The sequence below is a fragment of the Haplochromis burtoni genome, unplaced genomic scaffold (genome assembly GCF_018398535.1).
Source record: "Haplochromis burtoni strain Fernald_Lab_line unplaced genomic scaffold, NCSU_Asbu1 Contig_21, whole genome shotgun sequence".
NCBI classification, from domain to species: domain Eukaryota; kingdom Metazoa; phylum Chordata; class Actinopteri; order Cichliformes; family Cichlidae; genus Haplochromis; species Haplochromis burtoni.
In genome coordinates this window covers 2828251-2846406 of record NW_024582382.1, presented here as the reverse complement: position 1 = coordinate 2846406, position 18156 = coordinate 2828251, and the positions used below count along the sequence as shown (strand labels likewise).

The window sequence follows — 18156 nt, the reverse complement described above, 5'->3', positions numbered from 1 at the left end:
AGTGTCTGGGAGGCTGTGGTTGCTGCTGCACGCAATGTTGATGGTGAACAGATCAAAACACTGACAGAATCCATGGATGGCAGGCTTTTGAGTGTCCTTGCAAAGAAAGGTGGCTATATTGGTCGCTGATTTGTTTTTGTTTTGTTTTTGAATGTCAGAAATGTATATTTGTGAATGTGGAGATGTTATATTGGTTTCACTGGTAAAAATAAATAATTGAAATGGGTATATATTTGTTTTTTGTTAAGTTGCCTAATAATTATCACAGGAACACTTGACCCCTGTTTCAATCCAGGGGGTCAGTGTTGACATTGTGGAGGACTATAAATACCTTGGAGTACACATTGACAATAAACTGGACTGGGCTAAAAACACCACAGCACTTTACAGGAAGGGCCAGAGTCGTCTCTATTTTTTGAGGCGACTGAGGTCCTTCAACATTGCCAGAAAATGCTAGGATTTTCTATGAGTCTGTTGTGGCCAGTGCGATCCTCTATGCCAACAGACTTAATAAACTAATCCGTAAGGCCAGCAATGTTGTGGGGATGGAGCTGGACTCCCTCAAGGTGGTGTCGGAGAGGCGGATGCTGTCCAAGATAAAGACAATGTTGGATAACACCTCCCACCCACTCCATGACATGCTGGTCAGTCACAGGAGCACGTTCAGTGAGAGACTGAGATTACCGAAAAGCACCACTGAACGACACAGGAAATCTTTCCTGCCTGTGGCCATCTCCCTGTACAACGCATCCACTTAACACACTGTTTGCTGCTACAACTACACATGTTTCTTTTTCAGCTATTTATTTATGAGTGACTTATGTATGTATGTATATATATGTATATATTGTACTATTCTTAGTTAGTGTATTGTCTGTCTTGTCTTAATGTTGGTTTATAATGGAGCACTGTAACAAAAAATAATTTCCCCCAGGGATCAATAAAGTATTCTGATTCTGTTAAGTTGCCTATAATTATGCACAGTAATAGTCACCTGCACACACAGATATCCCCCTAAAATAGCTAAAACTAAAAACAAACTAAAAACTACTTCCAAAAACATTCAGCTTTGATATTAATGAGTTTTTTGGGTTCATTGAGAACATGGTTGTTGTTCAATAATAAAATTATTCCTCAAAAATACAACTTGCCTAATAATTCTGCACTCCCTTTACACACTTACACCTCTTAATCTTTGACTTCCAGTCCCACTGTCATATATTTGATGATCAACTGTAAATGGTATTATTGCAAAGTGGAAGTGTTTAGGAACCACAGCAGCTCGACCAGAGTTGGGGTTGTAAAGTGTGGAGGCATACATTGTGTAAAAGTCACCAACGTTCTGCTGACTCAATAGCAGGAGAGCTCTAAACCTGGGTTTACAACGCAGAGCAACTCAAGGAGGAGAAGGTGGCCCCTCCTGGATTATAAGTGCCCCAGCATTTTAGTCCACAAAGTAAATCCTTTTGCTGTTCACTCTTCTTTTCACTTAATTCAATCCATCCTGCACATGTTACTGTTTACAGTTTGCATTTCTATCAAAACTTGAGTGTTAACAAGCCTCTGGGAGCTCTGTCATTTACTTGAAAATGCCAGGAGACATTTGTTAATTAGCAAATCATGTTTCCTTCCACCAATGTGATTCCCTCTGGAAATTAAATCAGCACAATAACCTAATTCAGTCAGATAAAAGGGCACAGCTATGGTGAGAAAAAACTTCAGCAATGACATAAAAAGAAAAAAAACTGCATGCTTTTTCAAACATGAAATAATGCAACAACAGTCCATCCACAGGGGAGAAAAGTATGTTTCAGTTCGAACTTGCAAACAGGCAAATGCATTGGAGTAAAAAATTAAGTATGCCAAAGGTTTTAACTCAGAGAATCATCTACAAGTCAACCACTATAACATAGTTTTATAGTTCTGCTTACACAAACCCACATGTTGGGAAGAATATCTACGTTTTAAAAAAAACATGTTGGGAAGAATTAAAATTGGGCAGCGACAGAGTTGAATAAAACCTCAAGCAGAAATACAAATAGATACGTATGGTTTATCTTTCTTGTGGTATGCAGATAAAAGAAATGTTCAGCTTTCTTCACCGAAAAAAGTGGGTGTGAAAAACAAAATGCTTATTATCTCACATACAACTCAAATGTCATTAAGTTCAATTTATTTTAGAGGTCTTTTCTTAAATATCTGCTTAATTTTAAAGTCATTTTTTGGCATTCTCTAACTGAGAAACCAAAATAATTCACTCAATAATTCCCATCATTTTTATCAATCATTACTCATCACAGTATTAGTACACCAGCTTCTAGCTATAATCACACAGAGTAGAGTGCATATTTTCAACATGAGTGGTAACAATGTTTCAGTCCTTTACAAAAACTACTCAGCTATCAGAACTTCATCTTTTGGGCTATGTCCTCAGAGAAGTCATCAGCGTCACCAAAGCCCTGGTGTTCATATCAATTTCTTTTCTGCTTCCTCTTCTGAGCTACACTTTTTTGCTTTGATTGTGTAATTTAAAATACAGCTGTGCCGGCTAACTACTCTATAAGACATTCACTGAAAAACAAATCTTTGCTTCAACAGCTTCAACAGATCTTCCTCAAAACATTTTAGAAAAGTATTAGTGGAGTATAAAATGACTAAAAATAAATTCATAAAGAAAATAATCCTGCATAAAAAAAGTTAGCTGTGCATTAAACACACAGTATAGTGAAACCTTTATAAATCCACTTTAACATAATGCTGGCAATACAAGTATCCAGTGTGTTGTAGAGGAGGGTCCTTAGCACATTAACATTAGAAAAATCTTGTTTTTCCCCAATAAAATGATATTTATTTGAATTAGTTTCACTTCATATTTGTTATCTGATTTTCCACACCCACCTCTAGTGGCCCACAGTTTGAAAACAGCTGTTCTAATCAAAAACCACCAGCAATGTAATAAAAAATAGATTTTTTTTACCATTTTTAATAGGAAAGGAAAGAACAGACTCATGGCCCAAACTACATGTTGACCATGCAGCATTTTGACTTTATAGCATCCATCACCAAAATAATGAAAACCTGTTTAGGGTTAGATTAACATCCACATGTTTTTTTTTTACATATCTACTGAGGGTTAACTCAAAACAACTATGAGGCCAAATGCATGCGTGCAACTTCAGCTTTGTGTAGCACATGACAACAACCTAACCAGTATCCTAAAAAAAGTCAGTGGCGACTCAATGAATGCATCAAAAAAGCTTATCTGATATTACTGTTCAGGATAGTGACATCAGCAGGCAACGTTCAGAATAAGTACTTTTAGACTAGCTGATTAGTAACTGTTAGCATCTAAGGTCACACTAGCATACTTGCAGAAAGACCCTCTTCTCATGTGATAATTTTCAACCTTATCATCAAGCTCACCAACAGCAGGCTAATAGAACAGTTGACTGATGGTTTGAAACAGACTTACTCAGGTGCTCTGTGTGACTTCAGCAGCAGACAAAAGACGCAATTATAAGAATGCTATTATACAATGAATGGAATGTGTAAGCCCTCTCTGCTTCCACACCAGTAGTGATACAATTCTTGGGGTTCATGAAATGTGCATTGCTGGACTAAAGGGAAGTTTAACATGTCTTATTCAATTACTCAGTTGATTTGACTTCAGACTGCAGAATCAGTTCCCATAACAATTATATGCATGAGGACATACATACAGTCATACATATCTTTTATGCGCACAGTAAACAGAGAGGAACTGTGCCAGTTTTTTTCCCCTTGTGACTGCAATAAAAATAGGAGCCCAGTGAGAAGCTTCAGATGACAAGCTGTCGAGATTTCATAGTCGCTGACATGACAAAGTGAACAGGCTGCATATTCTGCTGCAGATGCATTCAATATGAGCTGATGCTTATTAAAAAAAAACAGCTGATAACTACCTTTTAAGAGTCATAAAGTGAGGAAATGTGGGAGATTTCTGTATTTACAGGGAAAATGCACTTGTGGCATTTAAATGAATACAATTGGTGTTTTTTAAGCAACAGCTATACAGTGAAGGTGTTCTTTGGTTTGATGTACCTGGAGGGCTGAGGCATTTTGAAATATGCTACACTATAGTTAAGTATTTATAGGTTCAGTTTAAAGAGCATTACAATACCAGTAGATGTTTACTGGAGTATTGTTCTCATGACAATTCCTTAATGCAAAGAAGTCATGCAGCATTTCTAATGAAAAGGCAGCTATGTTAATTGACAAAGGCCAGAAAAGATCACAACACATTCAGCTGTGCTGCAGCCAAGCTAGACGTTAAACAAGGAAGAAATTTCCAATTGCAAAGCAACTTAGCCTAGATTGTTGTGGATCAAATGAAACAGCACAATCTGAGACTTTCTGAAAGGAGGTACATAGAGATTAGGAATGTGGAGCTCCTCTGAGAGATGCCTAGACAGCAGACAGAGACACAGGGAAGTCTTTCCTCTAGCTCAAGTCAAAAGAAAGGTCATTGTGTTATTTTGGGGATAGGCACAGTTGAGATACTCTGATTACCTCAGAGAAGCAATGCAAAACCTTTAGAGTTTGTGATAACTTGGGTTCATAGTGTTTTACCTTATTAATGAAAGTTGCTTTATTTCAGCTCCTCCACCAAATTTTGGGTGTTGTATTCCTGCACACTGAAGATTTGATTCAATCATAACGGTGAGTGCTGCTGTTTATGTTTTTTGTGCATAAAAGTAAGATAATATAATGATATCAGTGTGAACGTAATAATTGTAAATTCATTAATTTACCTAAAAGTTAAGATTTCACTAAATATGGAATTAACTGTATTATAAATGCATACTTGTGTTGTGCTTTCATGAAGATTTAAATACAGTTTTCTATCAGCCTTCTTCGTTTGTCCTACAGAGACTTACAAGACTTGCAAGAACCATTTTAGTTCTTTAATCCTCAAAGACCAGATTGCTTTTTCTTTACTCCAGTATTTTAGTGAATGTTCTTGCTTGTCATCTACTAAGAGATTTTAGTCAATCCAAAGAAAAGCATACGTGTGACTGTGAGATAAGTACACCTGGACCTCCTGTTTTGTTTGCGTGTTGGTCCCAAGTCACATATGAAATTCTAAGGAAAGTAAGTTTAAAAATATTACAGCTTTAAGATTTATATTTGATCGTTTGTTTCCCCACCTGTCCTTCAAACCTTGCTTATCCTTGGACCCAGGAACTGCCAAACCACTCCAGGTCCTTTTGGAATCCTTTTACAGACAGATTCCTTTTATTGTAGGGTCTACCTTACAATATAAAGAACATGTAATTTTTTTTATAGTTTGTTACTTCTGAGCTTGAGTTGTTCCTCAGTTTGGGTGCACTTTAAACGAGCCGCGTCATTGCTGTAAAGGTAAAAGAGACACAAAACGAAGCTTGGACTTTAAAAGTCCCTCTATTTCTGTTCAGCCATGTCTAACAATACCCTCTTGTACTTCAGCTGTAAGCACAGCAATTTTTAAGCATCTACAGAAACCATTTTATTTCTGAAATCTCTCCTTGAATGTACCCATGACACTTAAAAAACAAAATACAAAATGAAGTCCTTTGGAAGCAATCTACCCTAATTGCATACTTAATAATAAATTGCAAAGTATGAATCTAGCAATTATGTAAAATGAGAGTAAATGTAAATGTACATAAACTTAGAGCACTTGAAAATGTGTCTGATCCTCTGCGGAGTGCTTAGTTAATCAAGAAATGGCACAGAGAGGGGAGTGACAACTGAGAGCAAGCTGATGAATTTCAAAGTCCTCTGCAGCTTAATAATATCAGTGACTTTGAAAATGAATGCTTGGGAACCCTTTGGTTCACAAGAAAATTAAACCGGCTCCCAAATTATTCTGCAAGCTCAATCAAGGCATTCATTGATCCATTTTCTTAACCATTATTCCAACGAGGGTTGTAGAGGGGTTGGAACCTTTTTTTTTAGCTAACACTGAGCAAGAGGTGGAGTACACGCCATCACGAATTCTGTAAAATCAGCCAAGGCTACATGCTATTGTGTTTTATTTCATGATTTACTTTTCCACTTGTACTAAAATTGAAACTTTCCAATAATTTGACATACTACCTTCAACACAACTCAATTCTGAATTGCACGCGGCCCATTAACATATATCTATTTACAAAGCTTTTCTGTCACCTGCAAAGACATCTTGTGTGTCTTTATGAGTTGCTCACAAAATATCATACCTCTCAAGTATCTAACCTCATTAATTAAATGCCATTTCATGTACTGTTCAATCTAATGACAATGTAAATGAATGCCTAAATGAAGCAGGCAGTTACAGCAATGCAAAAGCCACCCATGTCATTTATGTCTAAACTGATATACTGCCGTCACTTTAACACACTGACAAAGCTAGCAATGATATGTACCCCATTTCTGCAAAGTCCTCTGCAGCTTAATAGTATGGACTTAAAAATGTCATATGATGTATTAATTTAATTTCCTTCATTTCTGTGTCAGCTGATCTTTTTTCCATTTACTGGTGGCAGTTCATTCGGGTTGCAGACATGGCATATAATTTTTAGGTCCTTTTGTGCTCGGAGACAGGCTTCACCTCTTTATCTCATTTCTTTCTTTCACACCCGTTCCATGAAAGGTTTCTCACCTTTGCTTTGGCAGCCTCACAAAAGTCCTCTGTGATGGTTAAGCAGCAAAGTCACATAATAGACCCAGCACTATAAAATTCTTGACTTTATTTTGAAATGTAGCAGGCCATCCTTAGAGCAAAATTAAAAAACAAACAAGCAAAATAACATATCAGCCAACTTCTATTGATCCACACACTTAGAAAGGGAATTTATTTTGATGATAATTTATATTTTAATTCCCTACAGTTCGCTCTAAGAGTTAAAGAAAACAAAACAAAGATATTTCACTGCATGCATATGAAATAAGAAGGAGAAAAACCGCGTCCCTACACTGCTCATTAACAATAAGTGACAGCAGCCCATTACAGTAACAATTCTCTTTCAGGAGAGAAACAAAGCTAGAAAATTACAGCCCCAATAAAACAAGACGGGAAAAAGCAGCTTTATATTTCTCCAGAGGAGCATAGCAGTTGGCAGAATTCAAAAGGCAGAAACAGAACCCATGTTGTCAGCAAAAATGAGCTCTTCTGCAGTGAAACTACTGTTGGACTAGTTAATAATTCATTTATCCACTGTCTGTAAGGAATTCTGACTGTAAAGTAAATCTGAAGAAAAAGAAGCGCATGTTGCGAGTTTTTACCAATTTAGACTGCTTTGAGATGCTCTTAGTTTTTCCCAGTAATCCCAGAATAACATCTCTTTATCCAGACATTAGGCAATTCAACTGCTGAGGCCCAGTTATTAAAGTTTTAAATAAAGTAGTAATGGATTGTTTTGGAATTAACCTCTTTATTTGATGAGGTGCCACTATTTTGGGGCCTGAAAAAAAGTTCAAATCAATGGGCCGTTTTGGTTGCTTTGTTTCAAGAAAGACCTCAAGGATGGTCTATGGGCTTGTTAAAAGTATAAAGACATACTACGTTTCCTTATATGAAGGACATACTAAGAGTGAGTATATTCACTCTGAAATGATTAGCATGCTGCACAGCTGTATCACAACAAGAAGGTCTTCTGTTCAAATGCACTGGGTTGTTGGAGCCTTCACTGTGCCTGCATGGCTTCTCTCTGGGTACTCCAGACTCTTCCTGCAGTCCCAAAGTATGCAGTTAATGGGGTTAGTTTAACTGGTGATTGGTGTTGTCCACTGTTGTGAGTGTGAACTGGTTGCCCCTCTCTTTGTTTTAGCTCTGCAATGGATTGGCAAATAATGTAGAATCTTGCCTTTTACCCTTTATAGCCCTCTCATGGCTGTATGATAAAGCCAAAGTGATATCTATGTGCTATAAGCTGTCTAAGAAAAGGAACTATTAAAATATTTCCATTGTCCCATAGGCACAGTGTTATTTTTTTTATTATTGACCTACACTTCTATCCACATTTATACACTCTACTGCCTTAAATGTAGAGCAGGAGCTGCGGGCTACAGACTGCTAACACAAAACCAGTTCTATCGTCTTGCCCTGACACACATTTTTGACTTGACCTACGTACAAAGACAGGAGTAGATAGAAAAGCATCTTACGTGTTTTACCACTTCAGGAATATATATTGTTTATAAACTGTAAGACGACCACTGAAGCATCTCAACATTGTTGTTGAAGATTAAATAAAAGGCATGTCAGGAAAGTTTGCAGGACCAACCGAAAGAAGGAAATTGCCACGCGTGAAGGTTTCTTACTGTAGTGTGACAGGTCCAAAGATATAGTAAATGTCACAATAGCGATGAGGACTTGAACGAGAGAGACAGTGTAAAGAGTTTTTGTTGTTAAGAAGTATGAAGATAAGAATGTAGAATTCTTTTCAAGGATGCAGTACAGGAAATTGTTTGATTCTGGCAGAAAGCTTTGAAAGGCGCCAATTTCACTGTCATTTGGAGAACTGATGTGACATGCACAAACATGCTGCTAAAGTTGCTGAGTAAAGGTAAAGTTTTGGCATTTTTTAGGGAACTGTCTCCTCAAAAAAATGAACATGAACTACCAGAAGACACTCTCCATTAATAATAGCATGTAGAAAAAAAACAATCAAGATCGGGTCTGCAGCAACTTTTCAAAGCCAAATTTTAGGAAGCATGCCGAAATTGCAGACAAGCCGACAACTAACATTAGACAAAGGAGATCAATGATATGTCACTATTAATGTTGCTCCACCTGCGTCTGGCCCACAGGCCTCAAAAATTGGACCACACTACAAGTGAACCCACTGCAAATCAAATCCACACCCTTCAAACAGCATTCACCAATGCATTTGAAAGGGAGGTTATTACAAAGTCCTTATAATGTTTGATACGTAGCTTTATTAGTAATATATAAAATAGCTAATATACCTTTATATTTCCATTTTTGGGTTACGCTGGTCACATGAAGTTGCATTTACTCATGTGAAGATAAAAAAAAAAAGGTATAAATGAAGAAAAAAATGAATGAGAGACCTAAATGAAGCTTCAGATTATCTGCATTTCTACAGGGATTCAGGAGCTGCTTTTCTTCCTTCCCTCCTCTCAATGAGATCCAGGTCTCTTCCCAGTTGCCTAATTCACATAGACATTAGTGTTTGGTTGTGTCTCTTTCACCTGTCTTCTTCAGCTGACATTGTCTAGGTGTTTCAGTTTCATCCTGGATCCCCTGAGTATAGCTAAATGGGCAGGATGACAGTGAGGGGAAAAAATGAGAGCGTTTCAATAGAGTTTCATTTCAATTCAGAGCTTTTTCTTTGACGATATACAAATTGACATGTGTGATAGCAGTTTGCTATAAATCAATTTAACCCTGAAGTAGCCAAACTATTTTTTCACCTTGTCAGGATTCTTGTCTATCACTGCAAAACATTTTCTTTCTTTAATAAATAGAAATAGAAGGGCATCAGGTGTAAAAAAACAAACAAACAAAAAAAAGCATTTAAATAAAAATAAAAAGCATTTAAATAAAAGCTTTTGCAGCAATAAATCTTTAAGTACTCGAGGTCTGCTAGCCAAGGTTTACTGCAAGGCATTCATTATAATGTTAGATAAAATATACTTGTCACATCTTGTACATATTGACAACAGTTCTAACCAAAAACCTCATTTGGATTCATGACTCTATCAGACCTCTTACCCCTGATTTTCAGTCTAAGCCTCGTCTAATCTGGTATACATCAACTTTTGTTTCATTTCCCTTCCTTAAGGATGGCTTCTTGACAGCCACCCTTGACATTAGATGGATCAGCTAAAGCCTGTGATTCATCTCTCACGTCATGTGTCAGGTTTCTTGCTTGATCATTTCTATTTCTATGGACATAATCTTCAGATGATGTTCATCTGCTGTACACATTCATTTAGGTCTGATATTTTTCAGCAAATAGCTCTTTAGAAATCACCTTGTTGGTGCAAAAATACAATTTTATATATGTCAGAGTGTGTTATCTTAAACTAAATATATGGGAACAAAGTATATTTTTGTAACAGGCGGCATGTAAAAAAGCATAGATAGGTATTCGATTGGCTATGGCAGCACACATCCAACAGTTACAATGTTACAATAGAAATCTAATCTGGGTCCTCAGCTGCATGATTTGGTCACATCATCACAATCAATTACCAAAAAATGTCCAGTTCCAGCAGATTCCAGATGTGGACACTGAGTCATTGAATTCTCTTTCCTCCTTGAAAGCAGCAAGTTGACTGTGAGCCCTGGGTGTTATTAATAGCCACTGCAGGGGTGTTGAGGGTCTTTTTACTGTCAAAGGGTGAGGTGGCAGCGCTTTCAGAGCAGTACTGAACCAAAGGCAACTGAACAATGATTTAAACTCAGATAAAACACGTTTCTCTTTTATTAATTTGCTTTTAAAATGTAAAGGGAGGAGTGCAACAATTGACCAGAGGATGGCAGTGTTGACTGTCACTCCATATGAAGCTCTTATATATGTTTATCGTTATGTGTCGCTCCAACTTTAATCAGAGACAAATCAAACAATTTGGATTACTAAAGTCTCTCCACTTCCCTAATAGCAGATTATAAGAATAAGAAAAGAGATCAGTTATTTAACCTTTCTTTAGTAGTAAAAAGTTGTTTCCCTGTTACAGCAACAGAGCACAGAAATGAAAGTGCTCCTTTTGGCTGTTTTCCACTGTGTTATGTGCAACAGATGAGAGCAGCAGGAGGGTCCAACATTATTCATGTCCTGAGGCCCACTACAGCAGCACAGGAGGAGTAATCTTTGGTTTTACAGCTTGTTTTTTTCTTCTTCTTTTGATAGAGCTATTTCTTCACCGAAGTTACTACATTCAGCTGGTTTTTATGTACTTCTCTTAGACTCGTTTTAGAATTCTGGTGGTTTTTGTCTGTCATTGCTTTTCTAAAATGAAGCAGTTAATACCGCACACAGTCTTTTTAGTGTTGGCTTGTCACATAGCGTTTTATGTTTGAAAAGACAACAAGATAAGTTGTGTGGTTTCAAAGGTGAATCAGCTTGGACTGTGAATTGAATACCAGCCAATTAAACAAAAAAACACAGAGAAAAAACAAAGTACTAAAGTCTGAGTCATAATCACTTTAACAAGCACAGCAACAAATTTTCATCTTCACTTGCTAAATAGGCATGTTTAATTGTTTTTTACTGTGATGTTGAAAAAGTGTAGGTCATTGGATGGGATGAGAGTGACTAGATATATGTGTTTTACTGTTAATGATGTACAATAGACAGATAGATGGACAGGCAATGTAGTATAGTATATATTTCCAAAACAGTTAAACCCAATAAAAATCCCTGAAAACCAAGTTCAGTTTAAACTTGTATGATTTCTGTATCCAGATAATGACAAAAGTCTAAGTTAAACAGGCCTAACATAGCTGCAGCAGGATAAGCCTGTGTGTTCATTAGCTACAGTGTATGTGTTCTAATACTTTATCTCTCTAACTGGCAATCTCAATCATTGGCAGAGTAGCAGAATTAATATTAGTTTTAACTCTGATCAGCATCCAGCTGCTTAATTTAGATTGACTTCTTGCTTTCTAGCCAATTTATCTGCTGCTAAACAATTAAAAAAATGTATATAGAGTTATTTGAGAAAATTATTCTTCCTTAAACAAGACAAAGCCCAGTCAAAATACTACAACCACAGCGACAGGCTTTCCCGCTCACTATTAAGATGCCTCTCCTCCACCAAGTGAGCTCATAGCAACCGACCAAGCTGGAAACCTCTGTGTATGCCACAGAAGGAGCCAATCAGAGGTGTTTGTCAGCGATGCAAAAATCAAAGAACAGCTCGCTGCAGCAGCCATTCTCCAAGTTTTTTTTTCTTTTCATGTCATTTAAAAGAAAAAAAAGAAAGAAATTGACTTCAGAACGAGAAAGCTGCTTTCCACGGTTGATCTAGTGAAGCCTAGAAAGACACAGCAAAATCCATAGATCTGCTTATCGCTGCTGCTCATACTCTATTAAGCATTAACCATTTTGGTTAGTATAGGAAAGGCTTCCACAGATGAAGACAGTGCTGTTTGACCAAGATGAAACAGCAAACCAGCAGTGCTCTCTACTGGCAAGAGAACATTTTAATTCTGTTTATCTCTGTACACTCTGCAGCATTTATCAGAGTTGCAGGCATGACAAAGGTTTCAGTCAGGACACATGATCCTTTCATATGAGAAATATGGAGTGCATTTCTTTTCAGCGTGGGACATAAAAGTATTATTATATACCTAAAAAACGATGTGTAAACTCTAACTTTGTGCCACATGTATTAATCAATACAAATGTCTATTAAAGATCATTTAAAAATGTGTATTTTAGATCAAATATAAAATAAGACTACAATACACACACCAAGCTCCATCTGATTTAGATGAATGCTGGAATAAACATAACTATCACTGATATTAACATATAAATCTGCCAGATGTAATTATCAACAACTGAAGAAGGCTGTGCTGCACATCACGTACACTTTTTAACAGATAATATTTTGCCAATTTGTGGAATGCAGCAGTGGACAATATTTAGCAAACAGTCACTATATATGTAATATAATGTGTCTTCATATTGTTAAAAATTCAGTGTTGGAAAATCACCCAATTAAATTAAATCAAATTAACGATTAAGCACACAGTACTATCTAGATTTGCTTGGCCTTCAGAGCTTTAGCATGGTTCTCTAAAGATCTCAGATATGAGGAAAAAGAGCAAACACAAAGTTAGTCATTACAGCCATTGATAAGGAAATTGACCTCTGGAACTGACCCCATCCTACATTATGAACTTTGTGAATGAAGCATTTCTGGCACTGCTGTCAGTTTCTATGTCACATGCAGCTTTTGTCAAAACACATACATCTTAATTTTTTTCAAAAATAACAGCTTTGTTCCAAAAGTATTGTTCAATAACAGATGACAAAATGTTATTGCATATTTAATATGCATATGATGTATGCTTCCAAGTTTAAGTTTGGAAGTGAAATATATGTTCAGTCAGTTTATCCTTAGACAAATGTTCCTTTGATAATGGGTTACCTATAAGCAGGAAAAAACAAAACAAAAAAAACCTGAAAAACGTCATAAATTCAGTCAATGGCTCAGTGCACTGGGTTAATCTCATCTCTTTAACACTGTATCTCAGTTAAAATCTACAGTAAATGCACTCAGTGGCATGACTCTGCCAGCCACCTGGGCTGACAATATTTGAGAAACCTTACAAAGAAATGAGATACATAAAAAGACAAATTTCAGCACAGCAAAAACCGCAGAGAGGAATGGAAAGTCTAAAATATTCTCATTTTGCAGACTTTGTTATTATTATGCTATTATTATGACACTGAAATGATCAGTATTGATGCTGGGAAGAAAGGTTTAGAAAGCCCAACTGAAAATTCTAAGAAAACGTACATGAATAAATGTACTTACTAACAACTCTGATGGAAATGAATGGGTTAATGGTGCAGAAAAAGTGGACCTGACCAAAAAAAAAAAAAGAAGCTTGGGGGCTTGGTGGACTTTTCATTCAACATACAGTTGCACAAGGATCAGTCATTCACTATTACACAGGTTGTCTGCCTTAAATCATGACCTCTGAAACTCAAGGTAAATCTTTTCTGGCCTATAACTATTAACAATTTTATAATTTAATGTTTATTTCTTATTTCTTAACCATATTTTGCATTCTATAATGAATTTATGTATTACATTTTTATATTTACATGTTAATATTCTCTCCACAGCTAGTATGCAAATCACTGCTCTGATGGTAGTTTGGATATTGGGAACATCACTGGTGTTTCCACAGTCAGACACAGCAGCTACAGAGAAGGTGGCTGAAGATCCCATTCCCTGCTCTAAGGTGTGCACCTGTCAATACGATGATTTCATCTCGGAGCTCAACATGTACTGCAGTTTTCACAACTTCACACAAGTACCAACTGACATGCCACCATCCACTTATTCTCTCTGGCTGGATGGCAACCGGTTTACAACGCTCCCAGCCGCAGCTTTTCGGGATTTGACCAACCTGGACTTTTTAAATCTTCAGAATGGCCAGCTGACGACTATTGACCCTCAGGCTTTCAAGGGCCTTGGGTCACTAGCACATATGCACCTTGAGCGGAATCGCCTCCGGGTATTACCAGGTACAGTCTTCCAGAATACACCCAACCTTGCTTCACTTAGTCTGCATAACAACCAACTCAGTCGCATTGAGGAAAGACTGTTTGCAGGACTCTCACAAATGTGGCTTCTTAACCTAGGTTGGAACTCATTAACGGTCTTACCTGAGACAGCTTTCCATGACCTGCAAGGTCTGCGAGAGCTGATACTCGCAGGAAACAGACTTGCTTACTTGCAGCCACAGCTCTTTCAAAACCTTGGTGAGCTCAAAGAGTTAGATTTGACAGGAAATTACCTGAAGGTGATCAAAGCCAACGTGTTTCTTAAACTAACTAAACTGCAAAAGCTTTACCTGGGACAGAATCAGATTTTAACAGTGGTCCCCAGAGCTTTTGCAGGCATGAAGTCACTTAGATGGCTGGATCTGACAAACAATAAAGTGACTTCTCTACATGATGACACCTTCCTTGGCCTGCACAATCTCCATGTACTTCGCCTTTCTCACAACTCTATCACTGGAATTAGGCCTAGAACTTTCCGTGATCTGCAGTACCTAGAAGAACTAAGACTGAGTTACAACAGGATTAGAAATCTGGGGGATAGGATCTTCGAAGATCTTGGCCATTTAGAGGTCCTAGAACTAGAACACAATCAAGTGCAGGAAGCACACGTGGGGGCTTTCACAGGCCTCTCTCATGTGGCTGTCATTAACCTTTCTGGAAGCTGCTTCCGCACTCTACCAGACCAAATGTTCAAAGGTCTGCCAAGGCTTCACAGCCTACATCTGGACAGAGGCTGCTTAACTAAGATAACAACTCAAGCTTTCAGAGGACTGTCTGGTTTAAGGAGGCTATTTCTGCAACGCAACAATATTTCTGTTGTGGAACACCAGAGTTTTGTGGATATGGTAGGCCTATCGGGACTTGATCTGAGTTCCAACAAGCTGGGTGCTCTCACCACCCATACATTCTCTGGCCTCAAGAATTTGGAGTACTTGCTGTTGTCCAACAATGAGTGTAGACAGTTTTTGCAAAATGGCACAAGGCAGATTCTTCCAAGGCTGCGCTACCTAGACTTGAGAGATAATGCCTTAACAAGCTTGGCCCCAGACTTCTCTGATAATATAGAAAAACTATTACTGTCTGGAAACAGGTGGAAATGTGACTGCAGCAACCTCCCACTTAGAAACTACGCGTTGAGGAAGTCACAGGTGATTCCTCGGCTAGTGGAGACCCACGCAGAAGGTGAAGAGCCTGATACGACAATCACCATATACAACAACATCACATGCACCAGCCCACCTCGCCTAGCAGGTCAGGACTTACGGGATGTGGACGGTGAACACTTCCAAAACTGCTAAGCTGCACTACAAAGACAGTTTTATGGAGCTGGTTGGTTAAAATTCTGCTATCAGCATTAGCATTTCAACATTGTAAATTACTTAAGTTTGATTTGAACATCAAAACTGCAATACTGAAATGGGTTTCATGTTCTTATATAGCTATTAACAGATAAGCTCCTGCCATCTCATGCTTTTACAGAAAATGCTATTTGTTTCTAAACATATCTGGATTCTCTTCAAAGGAAATCCCATGAAAACCAATATTCCTTTTGCTTCATTAGATATGTTAAATATGTGGTTGTGGTTGAATGTGATGACAGTTGGCAGATTGTCAACACTAGGAAAAACAAAATGTGATGCAGCAACTTCACAATGCTTTGTGACACATCAATTTATGTTAGTATTAGAGAGCATGATGGAATGTGAAGAGCTCAATTTGTAATACCTTTGCTGAAGTGCTTCATATGGATATGAGTTTGCCTGAGATATTTAATAAAACACTTCAAATGTACAAATGTGGTTCATTGACTTTTGCTAAAATAGTTATAAAATGATCTGTAACACAGATAACTTAACTTTAGCACAGAACGTATTAACATTATGATAAGGCCCGACAGTACTTTAATTGCAGTAATTTCAAGCAAAGTAAAATAATAATATTAATAATTATCATCATCATCATCATCATGGGCCTTTGAAATTTGAAGAAATGTTTGAACATGAATAACTCAAAACATTTCACAGATTAAATCCTGGCATTTTCACTAGCCTGGCTTACCACAAAAATGAAACAGGACCTGTAATTTGGAACAAATGCATCAAAAATGTCTGAGTATTGGTTAGTTAAAATTAGAAAAAACATCAAGCAATCCTGTAAAATCGTATGTAGGCCTTGAAATAGTAGGTATAGTATGGCTATGCACAGTACCTGTAGGGGTGTCCAAATTCATAGCCTGCCTGCATCCACCTGAGGACCCGGCCTTCGCGGTCTACGTGGGCCGGGTCCTCCGAAGTCCCGGTAGGCCGGAAGTGAGCGGCTGTGAAATTGGACGGTCTAGCCTTCAGTTTTGCGTCATCAGATGTCTCGGTGGAATTAAATAAACTCAGCCGTCTGCTCCTTTCTGTCTAAAATATAACAGGACACTGGCGTAAATATTCGATCATCTCAGACTTCTGTTTAATCGGTTTTCTGTTTGACGTTTATTCAGCTGTATGAAAACTATAACTTTAAGCAATTTTAGCACGGTAGCTAGCAAACTAGGAAAATTCCTGTTAAAAGGTCATAAAAGAGTGTTAGCCAGCATAAAAGGAACATTTCCCTATATTTAGAAAAGTTACATCCTGGTGAGCTTACCTGCCCTAGCACACACACAACGCAACTTTGGAACACTATGCCAATTTAGTACTTGTTTGCTTTCACATTTTCGCGAAACTTTCGCGTTTCAGTATGGGAATTACTGGCAGCATTTGAAGGCAACACTGTTGTGAAGCTTCTCGTTTCCAATGGTAACCAAGAAGTACCCAGGGACTAGCAATTACACATTCAGCGCAAAGACACACCAACAACACAAAAAAACGTTCTTACTTTAAATTAGTTTCTTTTTATACGTTGTTATAAATGGATTTTAACCGTTCTTCGTGTTGGAATTCAATTTTGGAGAAAGTTAAACCAAATATTCCTACCATGGACTTTGACCTTTCACCTGTAAGTTGTGTTTTTAAACTTAAATCTTGCTAACGTCCGCTAATAACTATTTATTTACACAATTAATGCCGTTTTAACGTTGTATAGCCAGAGAAAGACGAAATCATCGCCATATACGAAAGACCAGCTGCTCTTTCCCTGAAGCTTCCTGAGGACTTCAACAGTTTTTCAGTAGATGCTGAATTTGAGGTCAGTGAATATTTTTTTTTCTTAATGATAGAAAAATCATGAAACCCAAGCAAACGAATGACTGATTATGATGACATGAATGATAATAATAAATACTCAATTTCCCTCTGTTTCTGTGATTCTGATTCTGAATGATCATTGTTATTTCTTATTTTTATTATTTTTATTTGTCTCGTTTCCCTCAATCAGGAGCTCCCAAAACCATTATCTGAAGAGATTTGCAAAAAGATGGATGTTAGTGAAACTGTAGAAAGCAGTACATTAGCCTGTGTGGATGATGCTGAGGTGGGATATACTGGTCTGGTTAGAGCACAGCACCATAAAGCCACAGCATTTTAAATGTACTTTGTTTTCTTGTTATCATTAAAGGCGGGTGCTGGTGAGGATAATTCTGAGGTGTTGAATAAAGGAGTCAAGCTGAAGGCCTCTTTAAAACCAGACCTGGAAAATGTGAAATCCTATGATGGTTGCCCTGTTCTCTCACTTGCTGTAAGTTTGAAGAGTAGAAAAACATCATATGAAAGCAGTTATAAACAATGCAAGTAAATATTCTCTAAAAACTTACATTCAGAGCCTTGACCAGTGGGACTTGGATGATGCCCTTAAAAATCTAAAAGAGAACAAGCTGTCTTTGCAACCCCATGTAACAGTGGCACCCCTGAAAACGCATCAAGGTAAGTCATTATGAAACGATTCACTGAGGCTG

At 37.5% G+C, this 18156-nt stretch overlaps 2 protein-coding genes and 1 long non-coding RNA gene across 5 annotated transcripts in view; 2 read left to right on the top strand and 1 right to left on the bottom strand.

Annotated features, from left to right (window-relative positions):
- Nucleotides 1-8011: 8011 nt before the first annotated feature.
- Nucleotides 8012-17041, bottom strand: LOC121814131. The gene is made up of 3 exons (XR_006054113.1): nt 16911-17041; nt 16485-16681; nt 8012-9278 (listed from the first exon to the last, which is right to left on the bottom strand). It is a non-coding gene; the product is annotated as an uncharacterized LOC121814131 (long non-coding RNA).
- Nucleotides 13590-16067, top strand: igfals (insulin-like growth factor binding protein, acid labile subunit). The gene is made up of 2 exons (XM_005920244.2): nt 13590-13695; nt 13833-16067. Exons 1-2 carry the CDS (start codon nt 13677-13679, stop codon nt 15572-15574), a joined length of 1761 nt encoding a protein of 586 aa, XP_005920306.1. The 5' UTR covers nt 13590-13676; the 3' UTR covers nt 15575-16067.
- Nucleotides 16566-18156, top strand: part of LOC102308241 (dynein axonemal assembly factor 8) — a 12891-nt gene continuing 11300 nt past the window's right edge. For 2 of the 3 annotated variants that reach the window (XM_042218630.1, XM_005920243.3), the window contains exons 1-5: nt 16566-17261; nt 17349-17450; nt 17640-17735; nt 17820-17939; nt 18022-18124. In XM_042218630.1, the coding sequence (XP_042074564.1) occupies nt 17175-17261; nt 17349-17450; nt 17640-17735; nt 17820-17939; nt 18022-18124 (508 nt within the window). In that variant the 5' untranslated portion in view covers nt 16566-17174. The remainder of the gene's footprint in view (nt 17262-17348; nt 17451-17639; nt 17736-17819; nt 17940-18021; nt 18125-18156) is intronic. The other variant, XM_042218631.1, reaches the window with a different exon arrangement.